The 17373-nt window shown below is 35.1% G+C and overlaps 2 protein-coding genes across 3 annotated transcripts; one reads left to right on the top strand and one right to left on the bottom strand.

The window, feature by feature from the left end:
• Positions 1-23: 23 nt before the first annotated feature.
• Positions 24-2498, top strand: LOC130970749 (DEAD-box ATP-dependent RNA helicase 42). Of its 2 annotated transcripts, none has more exons than XM_057896925.1 (3): positions 24-291; positions 1316-1667; positions 1764-2498. In XM_057896925.1, exons 1-3 carry the CDS (start codon positions 211-213, stop codon positions 2243-2245), a joined length of 915 nt encoding a protein of 304 aa, XP_057752908.1. In that variant the 5' UTR covers positions 24-210; the 3' UTR covers positions 2246-2498. The 2 variants fall into 2 exon arrangements, with proteins under 2 accessions (XP_057752908.1, XP_057752907.1); XM_057896924.1 differs by having other exon boundaries at positions 1758-2498.
• Positions 2499-2918: 420 nt separating this feature from the next.
• LOC130970750 (uncharacterized) lies at positions 2919-4360 on the bottom strand. The gene has a single exon (XM_057896926.1). It carries the CDS (start codon positions 3898-3900, stop codon positions 3271-3273), a length of 630 nt encoding a protein of 209 aa, XP_057752909.1. The 5' UTR covers positions 3901-4360; the 3' UTR covers positions 2919-3270.
• Between the last annotated feature and the right edge of the window lie 13013 nt (positions 4361-17373).

The raw sequence follows: 17373 nt of genomic DNA, 5'->3' as shown, positions 1-17373 counted from the left end.
GGCCTCACGATTATGTTACGCATCCATTTAGTCGCTTTAAGATTTGGGATTTCAGATCTGGCGAAACCCTAGTTCTGGTTTTATCTTCGATTTTTTGTAAACTTTTCCCAATCGTACTAGCTGCTACTATTTGGTGTCGATCCATCAGAATCGCTTGCTTTCTCTGTTGATTTTGTTTGCGATTTGAGGAAACTTTTCGTTTAATCGAAGATGTCGCGATGCTTTCCCTTCAGACCTACAGGGTATACGAGCAATGGGTCATGTAGCGAGGCCTTGATCGAATCAATTAAGGTTCGTTGAGCGGTTTTGTATTTCCGTTTGTGCTCAACTGAAATATGTGAATAGGCACAAGGCCTCTGTTTCTGCATAGACCCTGTCGTGTTATGACTTGTTGGATTCTTGATGAACTGGATCTTTCTGTGTTCATGTTTATTTCTAGGAATTACTTAACCGCGCTAATTCCTGATAAGCATAGGTTTAAAAGTTGTTTGAGAACCCTTTTGATTCACCCGATAACAGAAGAATTCACGTTCTTTGAGCTTTGCTGGTAATTCGTCTAGGGTTTGAAATTGGTACTTCGGGTTCTGAAATATTAATGTGCAATGATTCTAGACTTTTAGGTCTTTGCAATTGTTAATCCAACAAGAATTCTTATGGGTTTTTTTCAGCTTGAAAATATAAGCGTTTTATGACCGTGTAAATTAATGCCCAGGATAGTATTATTCACAGATTCTACCCTGCATGGTTGTTCAGGTTTCTCATTTTGAAAAATATTTTCAAGAAAGTGCAAATTCTTTCTAGTTCTAGTTAAATCAATATAAAAATGGTTGTTTGAATATCTAATATTGTGGTAGTTCTTTATGCCTTGTTATTAAAACCAGGGTTAGTTTATATCATGCTTTCCAGATCATTGTATCCCTTTTGCTAAGAAACGTTTTACAAGCATATGATACCATATAAGATGGTTTGCACTCTGCAATGATGTCTCAAACTTTTGCACTAGTAGTTATTATCGAATACTTTGTCACCCTCAAGATTTTTATAACGTGAATTTGTTTCTTGTAATGGGAAATTGTTTATTCTTGGGGTAAATTGCCTTTTAACATTGGTTATAATCAATTTTAGTTAAACCCTTTCTTTGTGAAGTACTATACTATTGGTGGATAGTTGTTCCAACATTTGTAGCTATTGTTCCAAAACAATGTGGATGCATAAATCTTGTGCTGGCCAAACTGTGAACATGCTTGTATTAGCTTGTTAGCTTCTTTGGTCTTTCATATCATCTATTTGAAAATATTACTCTGGTGATATAAAGATCCAGAGAGAGGATGCTAAGGTCAAGAAAGATCTCAAGAAAGAAAGGAGAAGGGAAAAGAAGGAAAAGAAGGAAAAAAGGAAAGAAAGGAGAGAGAGGAAAGGAAAAACCTCCAATTTCAGTGATGCTAAAGACCAGAAGCACATTGAAGCAGCAGGGGAAAGCACGACAGAGAGAAGTAAGGGGGTCTGCGTGCAAAAGCTAGATGACTCCGAAAATGAACAGCAGAACAAGAGTGACATAACCGTGGAACATGACCAACCCGTCTCTTGGTTAGAACCTTGCAGCTCGGACAGTATCCAAAGCGGCAACAAAAGGAAAAGGAGTGTATCACCATCTAGTCAAAATGGAGGTGAGTAAGAAAACTATAAAGTTGCTTATATTTATTAATCATATTGTCCTGACCCCAATGTTTAACTGGTTTGACTGTTTGTTAAACCAGCAACAGGCATAAAATTAAGACTTGCACTGAAAAAACCTGAAGAACAGAAACAAGATGATCAATTTGGCTCTACTTCCAGAAGTGCTGTAACTGTGTATTCTTCTGTTCAAAATGCCAATGAAAGCCATCATCAAGTAAGATGTTTCACTAGTGCAGAGAGAGATACATGTGCTGGAAATTCTTATTTTACGCTGAAAGGAAAATTGCAGAGTTCACACAACGGAGCTGCTCCAAAATCAGATATGCCGGTGCTATCTGTTTATGATGCCCTATTTCAGAATTGGGTTCCTCCTCCATTAACTGTTGATGGATTATCTTCTGATGAAGACTGGCTGTTTGGTTCGGAACTTAAGGATGGAAGGTCTGATACCAAAAGAGTAAAACCTATTTCTGGTGCCATGAGGTGTTCAAGCACATCTTTGTGGCCTCGGGCTCAATACGTACCAGAGGTTGAAATATATGCATTGCCTTACACAGTTCCGTTTTGATTCGAATTCTGAAAGTTTGGTGGTCTTGGTGCCTGAGAATCTCAATACACAACTTGTAGATAAATTTTGTTAGGTAGTTGTCTTGTTGAGAAATTTGAAAGCACGGAGTGCGGTATTTGGTTTTTGAAGTTTAACTACGGCACTCTAACGAGGGAGCGGATTATGTATTATTCTTTTTTAACATATACATAATGATTCTATTCACTCTTTCATATTGTTGATTCCCAAAATATGAAAACATTATGTTGTACTAGATTTTAGCCTGATGACAGTAAAACAATCTGAAAGTTCTCTTTTAGCCAAGATTATTATTCACAAAAAGTGGTATTAGTTGCTGATTACGAGCTTTAGGAAATTTCTCTCACCACCTCAATTTTCTTCTACGGTAATGAAGTCATAACTCTCGTAACACTGATTTTCTAAGTCACGTTTCTATGATTTTTGCCTCGGTTTTCTCCATAGATATGCTAACCTAAAAAATTATCTGCATGGTACAATAAGATGAATTTAACTCTCTTTTAACAGTACCTCCTAGTTTTCTTCCTATTCTCCTGGCCACCGCGAAACATTTTAGCTTTTACTCGTAGGTCGGTATTTTCTTCTTCTTTATTTATTTTTTTCTCTTTTTAGGTGTGGGTAAGAACTTGCGATGTCTTCCTTTCCACCATAAATCTGATATAAATTCATCTTGTCATGATAACTATTCTCATTCACAACAAATGGTGGCTTATACATAAACACTGAACAACGACGCTTGTATGTGTGCACCCCATTCAAAAAAACCATAGTGGTACACACAAAATTCAGCAAAGCGAACACCACCCCACCACAGAAAAGAAAAAGGAAAAGTTAAAACCAGATGAAAACAAGAGACATTCATCGGTCTCTACAATCGGCAATCTACCCTCGCCGATCTTTTTTCACACATATAATTATATTATAATCTTAACATTAGACTACCATAATGATAGTAGTAACGTAACGCGCTTCAAACGAAGCATAAACGATAACGGGAATGAACAACCTCATCGGAGGCGTAGAAGTCTGCGGAGATTGTTTGTTGCTCCGTCGTCAACACCGGCGGCTTCGGCGTTGCAACTGAGTTTGGTCCTCAGAGAAAACTTTGGCAGCGGCAAGCTGCTCGGCGGCGGAGACATAATCATGTCTTCCATGTTCCCCTTATTACTATTCCCTCCCATCATAAACACTTTTGAGATAGGAAGATGTTTGGGAAGGTCCTTTGGGTCGGGTCCCCGGCGGTGGCTACTATTATCATGTTCAGAGGAGGATCTCTTCTTCGTTGATGCTTTGTTGGATTTCATTGGAGATGAGATCATGAGGCTCTGGCTTCTAGAAAGCAAAGGCTGGTGATGTTGATGTTGATTATGAATTGATGAAGCATTTGGCAGAGGAAGGAGCGGTGGTTGTTGTTGTTGATGTTGATAATGAACTAAAGAGTTGGCGCGTGACGGATGATTCAAGAGACCAGCAGCTGCAGCAGCATACGCATATGTATTGTCAAGAGGAGTAACGTGATTACCTACTCTTCCTCCTCCGATTCTCTTGTTGCTGCTGCTGGCGGTTTTGATTATTCTCATCTGCTTGTTCTTGTTTGGAGAAAGTATTGATGATGATTGTTGGCAGAAAGCTTCCATTAAATTAAACAAAGAAAATATATATGTGGATTGTTGATTAGTGCAATACAAAAAATAAAACAGCTCAGTAGCTGCCTGCCTGTGAAGAAAATTTTATACAAATATTATGAACAAAGGTGTAATTGAAGTTAAAGAAATGAACAAGATACAATCTCTAAGATGATATATAATAGATTAGCTTGATTGTGATCTTATGAAATAAGCAGATCAGCAGAACAAGACTTTAACTAACTTAATTATCAATGAAACGTAACAAGATGAAGAAGGATCATAAGTTAGAACTATAATATAATGGATCAAAGTGACCCTGCTTTTCAAAAGAGATGGGTCTTCTTCCCCTTCATTAATTTGTTAGCGTGCAAAGGGTCGATGCTCGTACACCTTTTTATATATAAAGCAAGATGAAGATCAATGCCCTCAACGGCTATCTTTGTAGGTTTTTTTCCCTCAACATTTGGTATATACTTCCTTCAGTTATTATATTATATGTAAAATTATTATTTATTCATATACAAACAATTCATTCTGAGACGCTCAACAAAAATATTCATATTGTCAAATACATCACTCAATTATTATTGATTAGGACATAATTCATCTAAACAATGTATGAGAATATTCAATATGTTTTCCTTTTAAAGGAGAAGATAGAATTACCTATAATATAACGTCATGATTGCAAATATTTAATTTGTAATTACTATTAAAAAAACAATAATGTCGCGATTACTCGTAAATTACCGACAACCATTTTGGTCGGTTACCATACATGTTATTTTTTGGCACCGTGGAAATACTAACTGTAGGGCGGCAACCGCCAAAGCATTGAGAACCGTTAGATTTTGTCTTTATAAAATAGCCGTTGAGAAGAAAGTGGCCGTAGATTTGCCTCATCGGGTTGCTCGAAATTGGACTGAGTTAGACAAAATAATACAATCCTGGCCATACACGTCTTCATTTTGGTTGGTCCCAACCTTTCGATATTTTTTTAGAGTAATGCTAGGGGGCCAGCAATATTTGTGATTGGTAGTCATCAACTAGCCATCAATGATGATTTGATGGTATGAGATTGGTATGAGATTTCATCCAATGGCTCACATTTATCTGCTGGTTACATGCTGGCCAAAATGCAATAAAATTGCTGGCCCCTAGACTTTTCCATTTTTTTATTGACCAGTGACCTCATGCACCGGGAATAACCTTGGGCTTCATAATTTTATTTTATTTTAATTTTTTAATCAATTTGTGGTTCTTATTTTATTTTTAAGCTTTAGGTGAGTAATCTCCAAACTCCAATCGCATATCACGCTACTCTCTGCCTACTAAACCATATCTTTTCCCGTCTTTATATTGTAACTTGATGAGCCTCACAATTTTATTCGAGCAGTTGTATTATTTTAAGAAAAATTCTTTTAGTTAGTATAAATATTAAATTATTTTTAATAAATAAATTTTATTAATTTATGTATATAAATTTTAAAAAATATAAATATAAACTGTATTAATTTATATGTATATATAAAATTTTGATAAATATAAATATAAATTATATATTTATTGCATATAAAATTTGTATAAATATAAATACAAATTATTATTAATTAAATATTAATTAAAAATAATAATATTTATTAGTTATATAATATTATTTTTATTTTAATATGTAACAGGATTGTTAAATGTTATTTTTGGAATAAATATCTGAAAACTTCGCACGTCATATCTCGTTGTTTAATACATTAATTCATAAATCGCCTTAAATGTAAGTAATCGTGAAAAGTAGGAGTCGTAGTCCCTTTCTTACGTAATATCTCAATAATGATATTTTTAACACACCTGCATGATGCATTCTCCGTAATTTGTTCTAACATAAAATATTATTTGTCAGTTTAAAATATGAAGTAAATAAATTTAAATAGACATATTTTATTGTTTTAAGATAAAACTAAATTTGAAGTTTATTTCTTCTGCTACCTACTGAAAAAAAAAAAAAAAAAACTGAGAGCCTGTCTTAGCACTCATAGTTTATGAAACACGAAAGCTTCAATCCTTTGTCTACTATCAATGATTCAATGGTTTTTGATGCGAGGTTGGTTCCTTGACCTATGGCATCACTCTCAAGCACTCTACATTTTGTGAGGCAAGGCATATATATATATATAGAGGAAGAAATTGATCTTCTGGAATAGGGACAGACAATAAACGATATTTTTTAAGGGTTATTAAGTGCTTGTATATTAGAAGGGCAAAAGAGAAACTTTGTATGAACAAAAATTTAAGAGCTTATACATATAAACACTCACATTAAAAGAAAAATAAAAAAGGTTTTCAATGGGCAATAATAGTTATTACTTACTAGTGCATCCCCATTTTTTTTTTACACTATGTTGTCTAAGTAAGTGTGTACAAAACTACAAATTCTAATGCCAAATAACGGCAAGCCATCTCTGTTAAATAAAATATAAATTCATTTCTAATATATTTTGGAAAGAAATAAAGTAACTTTTAAAAAATAGAATAATTTGATGAAAAGATTTGTTTGTCTTGAATTTAAAAAAATTGGAAATTAATATATTTTTAAATTTTTCTTCATATTTAAAATACAATGACTTCCAGATAACTTAATACACATTTCGTAACACCTAAAATATTTATCAAATTTGGACCGAACTAATTGGTTCGACCGAAAAATTGGTGAATCAGATCTTGAATGGATTCGATTTAGGTTTCTATTCTAAGGGTTACCTGAAATTGGGTTGTTTTTTGGGCCTGAATGTGAGGTATAGACTTCTTTTCAGGTAGCATCCGACTTCTGTTGATGCGAATGTGCCGCCGTCTGAGTTCCTCGTGAAGAGGTGGGGAGGTGGGTAGGACCTGTAAGGGATTCCGATACTTAAGTTAGCAAGGGTTTAAGCAGGTTTTTTAGTAGAATGGGTTCTGAATATATCTGAGGGTGTCAGTGTATTTATAGTAGATTCAATAACCACCTTTTAGAGTAGTTTCACCTTTTGATGATATATAACCGTTCCCTTTTGTTAGGGGAGTTGTTGAGATCTCCCTTCTAAGTTATTAGGAAATATCTTAGGAGTCAGTTACTTATTTAGATAAGTAGGGCTAGACCCATGTCACCATGTCCGACCACTATGAGGTCAGGTAGGTATATCTTAATTGGGCTTTATTCATTTTGGGCTTAACTGTGTTTTTGGATTAGGGTATGAACAGTGCCCCCTGCTTGACACCGAACTCCATTAGGTCAGACTTAAGCATTTGTAGGTTAGACTTGACCTTTTATGGTGTGGGTTCATCACGTCGAGCACCTCTTTTCTAGGGGTTAAGTCGAGTACTTGACGTGTTTTTTATGAACCTGAAGCATTGCGTCTTTTCGTCATTTACACGTTTCTCTACGATTACTTTGGTAAATGTGCACGTCATAAATGAAGGTGGGTGAACTTACCTTTTTGCCCCTTAGGTCTTATAAATACTGAACCCTTTTTTCTTTTTTCTTTTTTGCTTCTTCTTCTAAGTCTTTTCGTTTTTCATTCTCTCTCAAAGTTCTTCGTACCCCATTTTTTTAAAGATTTTTCTATCTTGAATTTCTATTTAGAATTTTTTGTTCGTGCTTTGAAGTTGCTTGGAATGTTCGTGTGTTTTGCCACTATGTGCGTACCGTCATTTTCTCATTTAGTCAAGGTTGGTCTTTCCTCTTTCGCTTTATTTTCTGTATCCTTGTATGTTTGTTGGATAATGTGTTTTTGGCACTGTCAATTTTGATGGTTGTGTGAAAAAATGGCAATAGTTTCGTGTCAATGTTCCTTCATAGTTGTTTGGTGATTCTGCATTCTTTCTCTTAAGTTTTGAAAAATTGTTCCTTGTTGCTACAAATTTGTGTGTTTGAATGTGGGATTTTGCTCTATGTTGTCCCAAAATGGTGCTGTTTTGCTTTTTAAAAACAGCACAATTTTCTTCTTTTGCAATGTGATTTTCCTGCTTAGTTTGCAAGAGGGTTTAAGAACTATGGAGTTCTTTTACCTTGTTGGGGATGATCCAACCTCTTATAGACTTGTCTAAATGCTTGTGTTGCTGTGCCTGCATTTTCGACTTGTTGTGATGATTTTCTTTTATTGTATTGTAGGTATAGCTTTATGTCTCGTTCAGTAATTCTCAACATATCGTCTAAAGTCCTGTCCGACCTAAATTGAGTAGATATTACTATACTTTCTGTTGTTCTTGTTATTGATAATAAATATGTTGAGACCTTTTGTAGACAACATACGTTGTGTAGAGATCGAAAAGATGAAAATAAATATTAGATGGTAGTTGCTGATTCTGAGGAGAGAATATATTTTTCCCATCTTGATAAGTCGGAACGTCATTTCATATACATGTATGGGTTCTTTTTTACAAGCTTGGGGGTGAACCTTCTTTTTTCTGATTTTGAATCTGAAATTCTTGGTCTTTGCAAAGTTGACCTTTCTTAGATCCATCCCAACTCTTGGGGCTTTCTGAAAATTTACCAGCTAATCTGTCGAGAACTCGACCTTCCCTTATCCTCCAAAGCTTTTTTTATCTTTTCCAACTTACCAAACCATTTAGTTCTAAGAAACAAGGCTGGATCTCCTTCCGAGTTGTTCAAGGAAGGAAGGTCTTGCCATTTTTTATGATTCTTTTCATGATTTCAAAAATTATTTCTTTAAAATTCGATCTGTTGAGGGTGTTTGACCTTTCTTTCTTAATGAGAGGGATGAAGCCCTTTTTAGATTGTACTTGGAGGAGTTCCCCATAGTTGTACAATATTGACGACTTAGATGAGGTAGAAGAATGCGTAGTTGCCCTTTTCCAGGAGTGTTGGGACCGGGTAATCGAGCTATGTCCGTACCAAGTTAGGTAGTACTTCTTTGCATTTTGTAAATACTTTTTTATTGGTATTTTGTATGTTTATGTAATCCAATTTTGATGTTTGGATTTGCAACAAGGATGACTAATGGGTCAGATGCCCTAAAATCTCTCCGTCAAGCCAAAAAGATTGTTGTTGCCCGAGTTATTCAACTGAAAGAGGTCGGTAAATCGGGTGACCTCCCCTTTCTTTCCAAGTCGGACTCAGATCCTTCTTCATCAGTTAAGACATTTCCTGATCCTACTCCTCCTACTGACTTTGGTAACCAAACAATTCCCCTCGTGCCCCCCTTTTTTCGAGCTGAAGTCTAAGAAACATAAGACTTCCGAGTCAGGAAGTGTGTATGAATAGGGCTTTGATACTGTGGCTTTTTGTGAGAAGCACGTCCTTCCCCATAGTTTCATTAGCATGGACGATGCTTCTATAAAAAACCACCTTCAAGTTTTAGCCCGAGATGGGATAAGGACGGCCGAGGTATGCTCTGTTTTGAGGTAGCTGGAGGAGACTTCCCTTGGTGCCTAATAAACCACTATTTTATAGTTTATTTTGTATTGAATTGAGTAGATTTTATCAACTATTCTTACACTTATTTATATAATTTGCATGTTTTTAAGTTTCTTTCCTAATTTTGTGCTATGATTGAAAACGTGCTTCCTAAGCCTTAAATTACTAATTTTTAATCATCTCTTATTACCATTCGATGCCGTGATATGTTTGTTAAGTGTTTTCAGGGTTTATAGGGCTGGAATGGTATAGAGGATGGAAAGGAAGCATGCAAAAGTGGAAGAAACATAAGAAATTGAAAATTTGATAAGCTGGTGGTGACGCATACGCCACGCGTATGCGTGACTGGTGCAGCAGACAAATGACGCGAACGCGTGGCTGACGCCTATGCATGACCTTGCACATAGTTCAACAACGCGTACGCGTGACAAGCATCACGTGCCTCAGTTACGAGAAAATGCTGGGGGCGATTTCTGGGCTGTTTTTGATCCAATTTCAGGCCCGAAAACTTGGACAAGAGGCTGCAGAGTGGAGCTGAAAGATTAATTCATTCACTTTTCATTCATTCACACGTTAGGGTTTAGATGTAGAATTCTAAAGAGAGAGGCTCTCTCTAAGTTTTAGGATTTTTAGTCTTATTTCTTCTCAGTTTCAGAATTTTATCTTGCTTTAGTTTAGTTTTCTTCTACCTTTTATTGTTCTAGTATCTTAGTTTATCTTCTCTTGTTGATTTCTTTATTTTTCTAATTTGGTTTATGAATCTTCTTGTTAGATTCAATTCCCTTTTAGTGCAATTTGAGGTATTTCATGTTTATTGCTTCTTCTTTAATTGTTGGTTATTGATTCCTTGCATTTGTTAATCTTAGATTTTATTATTTCTTATTACTTTTCTATGATTTTATTTTGTGCCTTCCAAGTGTTTGATAAAATGCTTGGTTGGATTTTAAAATAGATTTTTATGTTCTTGACTTGGATTGATTAATTAGAGACTCTTGAGTTATCAAAATTCTTTTGTTGATTGGTAATTGAAGATTGTCAGTTAGCTTGAACTTCACTAAATCTAGTCTCTCCCTATGAGTTGACTAGGACTTGTGAACTCAAGTTGATTGTATGCACTTGACTTTCCTTCATTGGTTAGAGGTTAACTATGTGAAGGCAATTTACATTTACCATCACAATTGACGACCATAACAAGGATAGGACTTCTAATTCTCTTTTCTTGCTAAGAGTTTTCTTAGTTATTACTTTATTTTCTTGCCATTTTACTTTCTTGTCTCTTAATTCGAAAACCCCAAAATTGTTTTCCAATAACCAATAATAAGTACACTTCTCTGCAATTTCTTTGAGAGATGACCGGGGTATGAATACTTCGATTATTTTTATTGGTTTGCTTAAGTGACAAATAATTTAAATGTTGATTGTGGTTTAATTGTCGGTTTAGAACTATACTTGTAACGCGATTTTATTGAAAAAAATCTTTACCGACAATTTTTCTCCGTTAATGCCACTCAGCGAACTTAAAGTAGGGGTCACATAAAGCAGGACAAATAAAAATGGCAGCTCTTTTTTTCAATTTGGATTCTGACTTGCGTAACACCCTACCACATAGAGCTTTACGCCTAGGACATAAATCAGAGGTGGTGAAGTATTATGACCTCTAAAAAGGAAAATACATATATAGATATATATAAAGAACATTTTAACTAGGAGCCTTGGAAGAAAGGATGATCAAAACTAGATTGAAAACGCCTCACACTCGAAAGGCGATTGGATAGAAGGCTTATACAGAAAATCATAGAGACAAATATATAAACAGAGTTTCAAAAGATAGATACATAAGCAAGATCTAAACTCGACCTGCGAAGCAAAAGTCGGTTAGAATATATATATAGGAGGGACAACATATAAAATAAAAGGTGGAGAATCTATTTATATATATAAATATAAACAAAATACAAACATCGAATCCCAAGATAGTTCGTCGCTTCCAAGAGTCTCCAGAATGCTCAGTGTGGTACTCAAAAATAAACCGAAAGATAAACATAATTCCTGTTTCTCCAAGTTAACCTCTAGGAGGGACAAAATATAAAATACAAGGTGGAGAATCTATTTATATATATAAACATAAAAAAAATACAAACATCGAATCCCAAGATAGTTCGTCGCTTCCAAGAGTCTCCAGAATGCTCAGTGTGGTGCCTCGCGTCCTACATTCAATATATGTATGGAATGAGAACTGGAGATTCTCAGTATGATAAAGGTGCCCACGTACATAATGTATAAGGTCCCGGAAAAGGCAAAGACATTCTTAGAACTTCAACACTCAGAATTAAACTTAAGGAAGTATTTTAAACCATTGTTTTGGTAAGTTACCTAAGGTGTTCAAGTTCCAAAATCTATTTTTAACCTAATTCTTCACTTTTCGTCTCCCCTAAACCTCTAAAACACCGGTAGAACTACCATCAGCATGAGGGATTTTGCGGTTGCAAACACATACAATACAATCAAAGAAAACATAAGTATAGGTAGCAGTTACTGCAGATAGGACAAGTAGTAATTAATTATAGTTAAACAATTAGGCAAGCCAAAACAAAGCATACTCAAATAAATCACACAAATGCACATGATGCATGTCTGCCCTATGGCTAATGAGCTCATTTGTCAGTTATACAGCCAACCCGACATGTCTGCTAACTAACGCAAGCATTGTTTCTCTGTTTCGCACAAATATCTCAGCAGATCGGCTGACCATTAGAGGGAGAGTGCCCTGTCACCATTAGAGGGATTACGTGTCCTATCAACATTAGAGAAAATAGGTGCCATGTCACCCTTACAACTAGAGAGAAACCATAGACATATTCATCATCATTCATCCTCGCCTTTCATTATCATACTCATTCTTATCATATCTCATTCAAAACTCATTCATCATCCCTTCATCAACCCATGCGTCACAATCACTAACCCGGAGCAAGTGGATAACACTACTACATCTTACTCAGAGTCTCAACTCATATCCGGAGCAAGTGGATAACACCACTGCATCTTACCCGGTCACATATATCTCAATCAATGCCCTAGGAGCCTCATAGCATGTGGATCTCATCAAAGCTCAGCCCAAACACTCACTAAGTGGGCCTCAGAAGTGAATTTTAGCACTAAATAGACTGTTTTACCCTTAATAGTCATCTGTTTAGTATTTAAAGTGTATTTTACATAATCATTAGAACAGAATGCATACTACACACCATATTCGAGTTTTACATTATATTTTCTCTTCAATATGAGTTTCTAAACCTCTTAGGTTGAGGGGAGGAGTCCTGCTGAGTCCTATAAATTAATAAAAGTATTACTGTTTCTTTATCGATCCATGTTTGATTAATTCTAAGATGTATATTCGTACTCCAACATGGTGAATAGGATGATCAGTGACAATCAACTCTGTTCATCATACGAAGACGAACGTTCCTGACAAACACCTGTGTCTACTGGGGTTCGTGTGAATACTTCAGTGGAAAGCACTAACTGCCAGCTTGAATCATACATCTCTGAGACAGCTAATCTACGACTTCGTTGGGGACTTCTTGAAATACCAGTTCAGCCGATTTACGAGGAGATTAGGGTCTTTGTGGTAGAGGCTAGAACCCAAAGATGCAGCATTCTCTAATCCAGAAGATCCAACCTTGTCTGTGGCATTTTGAGTAGGATCATTAAGGAGAATGGATTGTACATGCTTCACACTCAAGCAGAGATGCATCCACACTAACCCTGGGGTTCAGATCCGGAGGAGTATTGACGACCTCTCAATAAAGGCGTTAATCATTTACAACCTGCCATTGAAGAGATCGCTCACAAGCAAAGAAGACAGTAATGCCAGAGTTAATTCAGAAAGACAAAGCAACTCCAATCCCTAACCATATTCCTTTTACTAATTTTAATTTATACATTATTCCTCTTACAACTTCAAACAACCTTCTGATCTGCCTGACTAAGACCTGCAAGATAACCATAGCTTGCTTCAAACCACAATCCTCGTGGGATCGACCCTGACTCACTCAGGTATTACTTGGACGACCTAGTGCACTTGCTGGTATAACTATACGAAAGTGTGGGGATTCGTGCATGAAGTTTTTGGTGCTGTTGCCGGGGATTGTTGAGTTTGGACAAACTGATGGATTGTGTGGCTCCCTAGATCAGATAATTTATTTTATTTTATTTTATTTGAGTCTTTTATTTTTATTTTCTTCTTCAATTTTCAAAAAAAAATCGAAAAGCTTTTTAAAAATATTTTTCTTTTCTTTGTTTAATCTTTGTTCTTGGTTTGAGTCTTTTCGTTCATGTTCTTGGGTAAATTTTCATTTCTTTGAGTCTTTGTCTTTGTTCTTATAGCAATTTTTGATTTTTTGGTATCTTCTTTTCAAAATTTTTCAAAAATAATTTTTCTTTGGTTAAATCTTGTGTCAAATCTTTAAGTTTGGTGTTCTTTTATGTTCGTGTGTTCTTTAAAGTTCTTGAGTCTTGTTCTTTGTGTTCTTGTTAGTCTTCAAAGTGTTCTTGAGTCTTTTTTGTATTTTAATCTTAAAATTTTTAAGTTTAGTATCCCTTTGTATTTCCCTCCAGAATTTTTGAAAATTAGGGTTGCTAGATCTAAAAATTTTAAGTTTTGTGTCTTTTACTTGTTTTTCTCTCTTTATTAAATTCAAAAAATAAAAAATATCTTTTCTATTTTTTTCTTAACTTAATTTTCAAAAATATAAATTAAAAATTCAGATTTCAAAATTTAAATTTTAAATTTTTATCTTATCTTATCTTAGTTACCAATTTTCAAAAATCTTATTTTTTTCAAAATTCAAATTTCAAAATTTAATCTTTTTCAAAATCAAATTTCAAATCTTATCTTTTTAAAATCTTTTTCAAATCTTTTTTTGTTTCTTATCTTATCTTTTCTAATCTCACATTTTAAAATTAAATATTTTTCAAATCTTTTTAACTTTTTCATCTTAACTTTTCTTATCTTTTTCTAATTTCAAATTTTAATTTCAAATCTTTTCTTATATTATCTCTCATCTTATTTTAAATTGAAATATTTTCTTAATTAATTACTTCTCTTTTCTCTCTTCTTTTTCATAACTTCCTAACTAACTCTTCTCTCTCTTAATTTTCGAAAACTCTCCTCTTCTCTCTCCTCTTTCTATTTTTGAAAATTTAACATTTAAATTTTAAATCTTTTTAAATTAATTAACCTTATTTTCGAAAACTAATTAATAAATAAAATAAAAATAAAAAGATATTTTAATTCTTATTTATCTTTTCTATTTTAATTCTTCTCTTCTTATTTCTATTTATTCGAATTACTCTCCTTCTCTCAACTTCCATCTTCACTTTTCTATCTTCTTCTTCCTTCTTCACATCTCACTCGAAGCTCTTTGGTCCAAGTAGCATAAAAAGCTTTCTTCTTTTCTCTCTTTATTCTTTTCTTGTTTATGACCAGAAATAGGGATAAAGACCCCTCTTGACTCCTAATCTTGAACCTGAGAAAACTCTAAGGAGGCGTTTACAACAAGCTAAAGCACAACACTCCGGAAGAGACCTTTCAGAAAGTTTTGAACAAGAACTAGGAGACATGGCCGAACCCCAAGAGAAAGCAAGAAAAGTTCTTGGTGACTTCACCATACCTACCTCTGACTTTTATGGCAGAAGTATCTCTGTACCTGCCATTGGAGCTAACAATTTGAGTTTAAGCCTCAGTTAGTCTCTTTTCTTCAGCAGAACTATAAGTTTTATGGACTTCCAATGGAAGATCCACATCAGTTTTTAGCTAAGTTCTTACAGATCTGTGATACTATAAAGACTAATGGAGTTAATCCTAAAGTCTACAAGCTTATGCTCTTTCCCTTTGCTGCAAGAGACAAAACTAAGCTATGGTTGGATGGCCAATCAAAAGAGAGCTTAGAATCCTAGAAAAAGCTGGTTAATGCTTTTCTGCCTAAGTTCTTTCCCCTTCAAAGGATGAGTAAAATTAGAGTGGAAGTTCAAACCTTCAGACAAAGAGAAGGTGAATCCCTCTATAAAGCTTAGGAAAGATACAAGCAATTGATCAGGAGATGTCTTCCTGGCATGCTCTCAGAATGGTCTATCATAGGCGTGTTCTATGATGGTCTATTTGAATTGTCCAAAATTTCATTGGACAGCTCTGCAGGTGGATCACTCAACTTGAAGAAAACACCTGCAGAAGCTAAAGAACTCATTGAGATGGTTGCAAACAACCAATTCATGTACACTTCTGAGAGGAATCCTGTAAACCATGGGATTTCTCAGAGGAAAGAAGTTCATAAAGTTGATACTCTGGTCATATTGGCTCAGAATAGGATCTTAACCCAACAAGTCAACATGATCTCTCAGCATCTGACTGGGATGCAAGCTGCAGCTGGCAGCACTCAGGAAGCTTCTTCTAAAACAGAAGCTTATGACCCTGATAAACCCACCATGGAAGAGGTGAATTACATGGGTGAACCCTATGAAAACACCTACAACCATTATTGGAGGAATCATCCTAACCTTTCATGGAAGGATCAATAGAAATCTCGGCAAGGTTTCAATAACAATCAAGATGGTAGGAACCAGAATAGGTTCAATAACAGACCACCATTCCTATCTTCTCAAGGGAATATGAAAACCTCTAAATAGAACTTCTCTGACTTAGTCACTATGGTTTCCAACCTCTCTAAGACCACTCAAAGTTTCATTAATGAAACAAGGTCCTCCATTAGAAACTTGGAGGTACAAGTTGGTCAACTGAGTAAGAGGATCCCTGAGACTCCTCCTGACACTCTTCCTAGTAACACTGAGGTGAACCCAACTCCTGAAACAAAAAAAAAATATAGAAACTTAAATGGTAGCAAAGTATATAAAAGTGCATTGTGTTTTCAGTGACACAGGTGTTAGCCATATTATCCATTAATGGTGAATGTGACATTAGATTCCCTCACTTCATTTTATAACTTCACTTAATCATAGTCTATTTAAAAATTAAGATAAGTATGCAAATAGATTTCCTAAGTAATATAATACCAATATACTTACTAATTTAGTAGGCCAATAGTTTTGCATTGACCAGTTCATGCCTATGGAGATAAAATGTAGCAAGAACACTAAGCAAGTGTAGACATTATAGAGGTGACACTTTGAGAACATATTATTTGTGAATATCATATTTAAACCCAATTCTAAAGTTCAATAATTAGAATTATCAATCTTTTACATCATATAAGTTGTGATAAACCACTATTTTATGGTTTATCTTGTGCTCAATTGAGTGGTTTTTATCAACTCTTTACCCACTTATTCATATGATTTGCATGTTTTATATTTTTCTTCCTGATTCTGTGCTATGATTGAAGACATGCTTCTTTGGCTTTTATTTTCTTTTATTTAATCCTCTCTTATTACCATTAGATGCCTTGAAATGTGTGTTAAGTGATTTCAGAGATTACAGGGCAGGAATGGCTTAGAGGATGGAAATGAAGCATGCAAAAGTGGAAGGAATACAAGAAGTTGAAGGAACTGAAAAGCTGTCAGTCTGACCCTCTCGCACTAAAATGATCATAACTTGAGCTACAGAGGTCCAAATGATGCGGTTCTACTTACGTTGGAAAGCTAACGTCCGGGGCTTCGATTTGATATATAATTTGTCATAGTGGCCGTACAGATAGGCGACGCGAATGCGCGCTCCACGCGGATGCATCGCATCTGCGAATCTCATTCCACGCAAATGCGTGGATGACGCCTCCGTGTTACTCTGCCGCGACCTGTACGGACCAGATTTCATAATCAGTGATTTTTGGGATGTTTTTGACCCAGTTTTTGGCCCAGAGAATACAGATTAAAAGCTATAAAGTGGGGGAATGCATCCATTCATAATTATGCATTCATAATTCACTTTTCATAATTTAGATGTAGTTTTTAGTGAGAAAGGCTCTCTCCTCTCTCTTAGGATTTAGGATTAGGATTCCTCTTAAAGGATTTAGGATTTATTATTATTTCAACTTATAATTTTTCTGAGCTCCAGGTTTAAT

Source organism: Arachis stenosperma, chromosome 3, assembly GCF_014773155.1.
Source record: "Arachis stenosperma cultivar V10309 chromosome 3, arast.V10309.gnm1.PFL2, whole genome shotgun sequence".
Lineage (NCBI taxonomy): Eukaryota > Viridiplantae > Streptophyta > Magnoliopsida > Fabales > Fabaceae > Arachis > Arachis stenosperma.
The sequence above is the reverse complement of the archived record's forward strand: the minus strand, read 5'-3'. Positions and strand labels throughout refer to the sequence as shown.

Excerpts from the sequence above, each read along its gene's own strand:
- LOC130970749 (XM_057896924.1), top strand. The coding sequence starts at position 211 with ATGTCGCGATGCTTTCCCTTCAGACCTACAGGGTATACGAGCAATGGG. Across the intron at positions 292-1,315 it reads CCTTGATCGAATCAATTAAG|ATCCAGAGAGAGGATGCTAA; the intron begins GTTCGTTGAGCG and ends GGTGATATAAAG. Across the intron at positions 1,668-1,757 it reads ACCATCTAGTCAAAATGGAG|CAACAGGCATAAAATTAAGA; the intron begins GTGAGTAAGAAA and ends TTGTTAAACCAG.
- LOC130970750 (XM_057896926.1), bottom strand. The coding sequence starts at position 3,900 with ATGGAAGCTTTCTGCCAACAATCATCATCAATACTTTCTCCAAACAAG.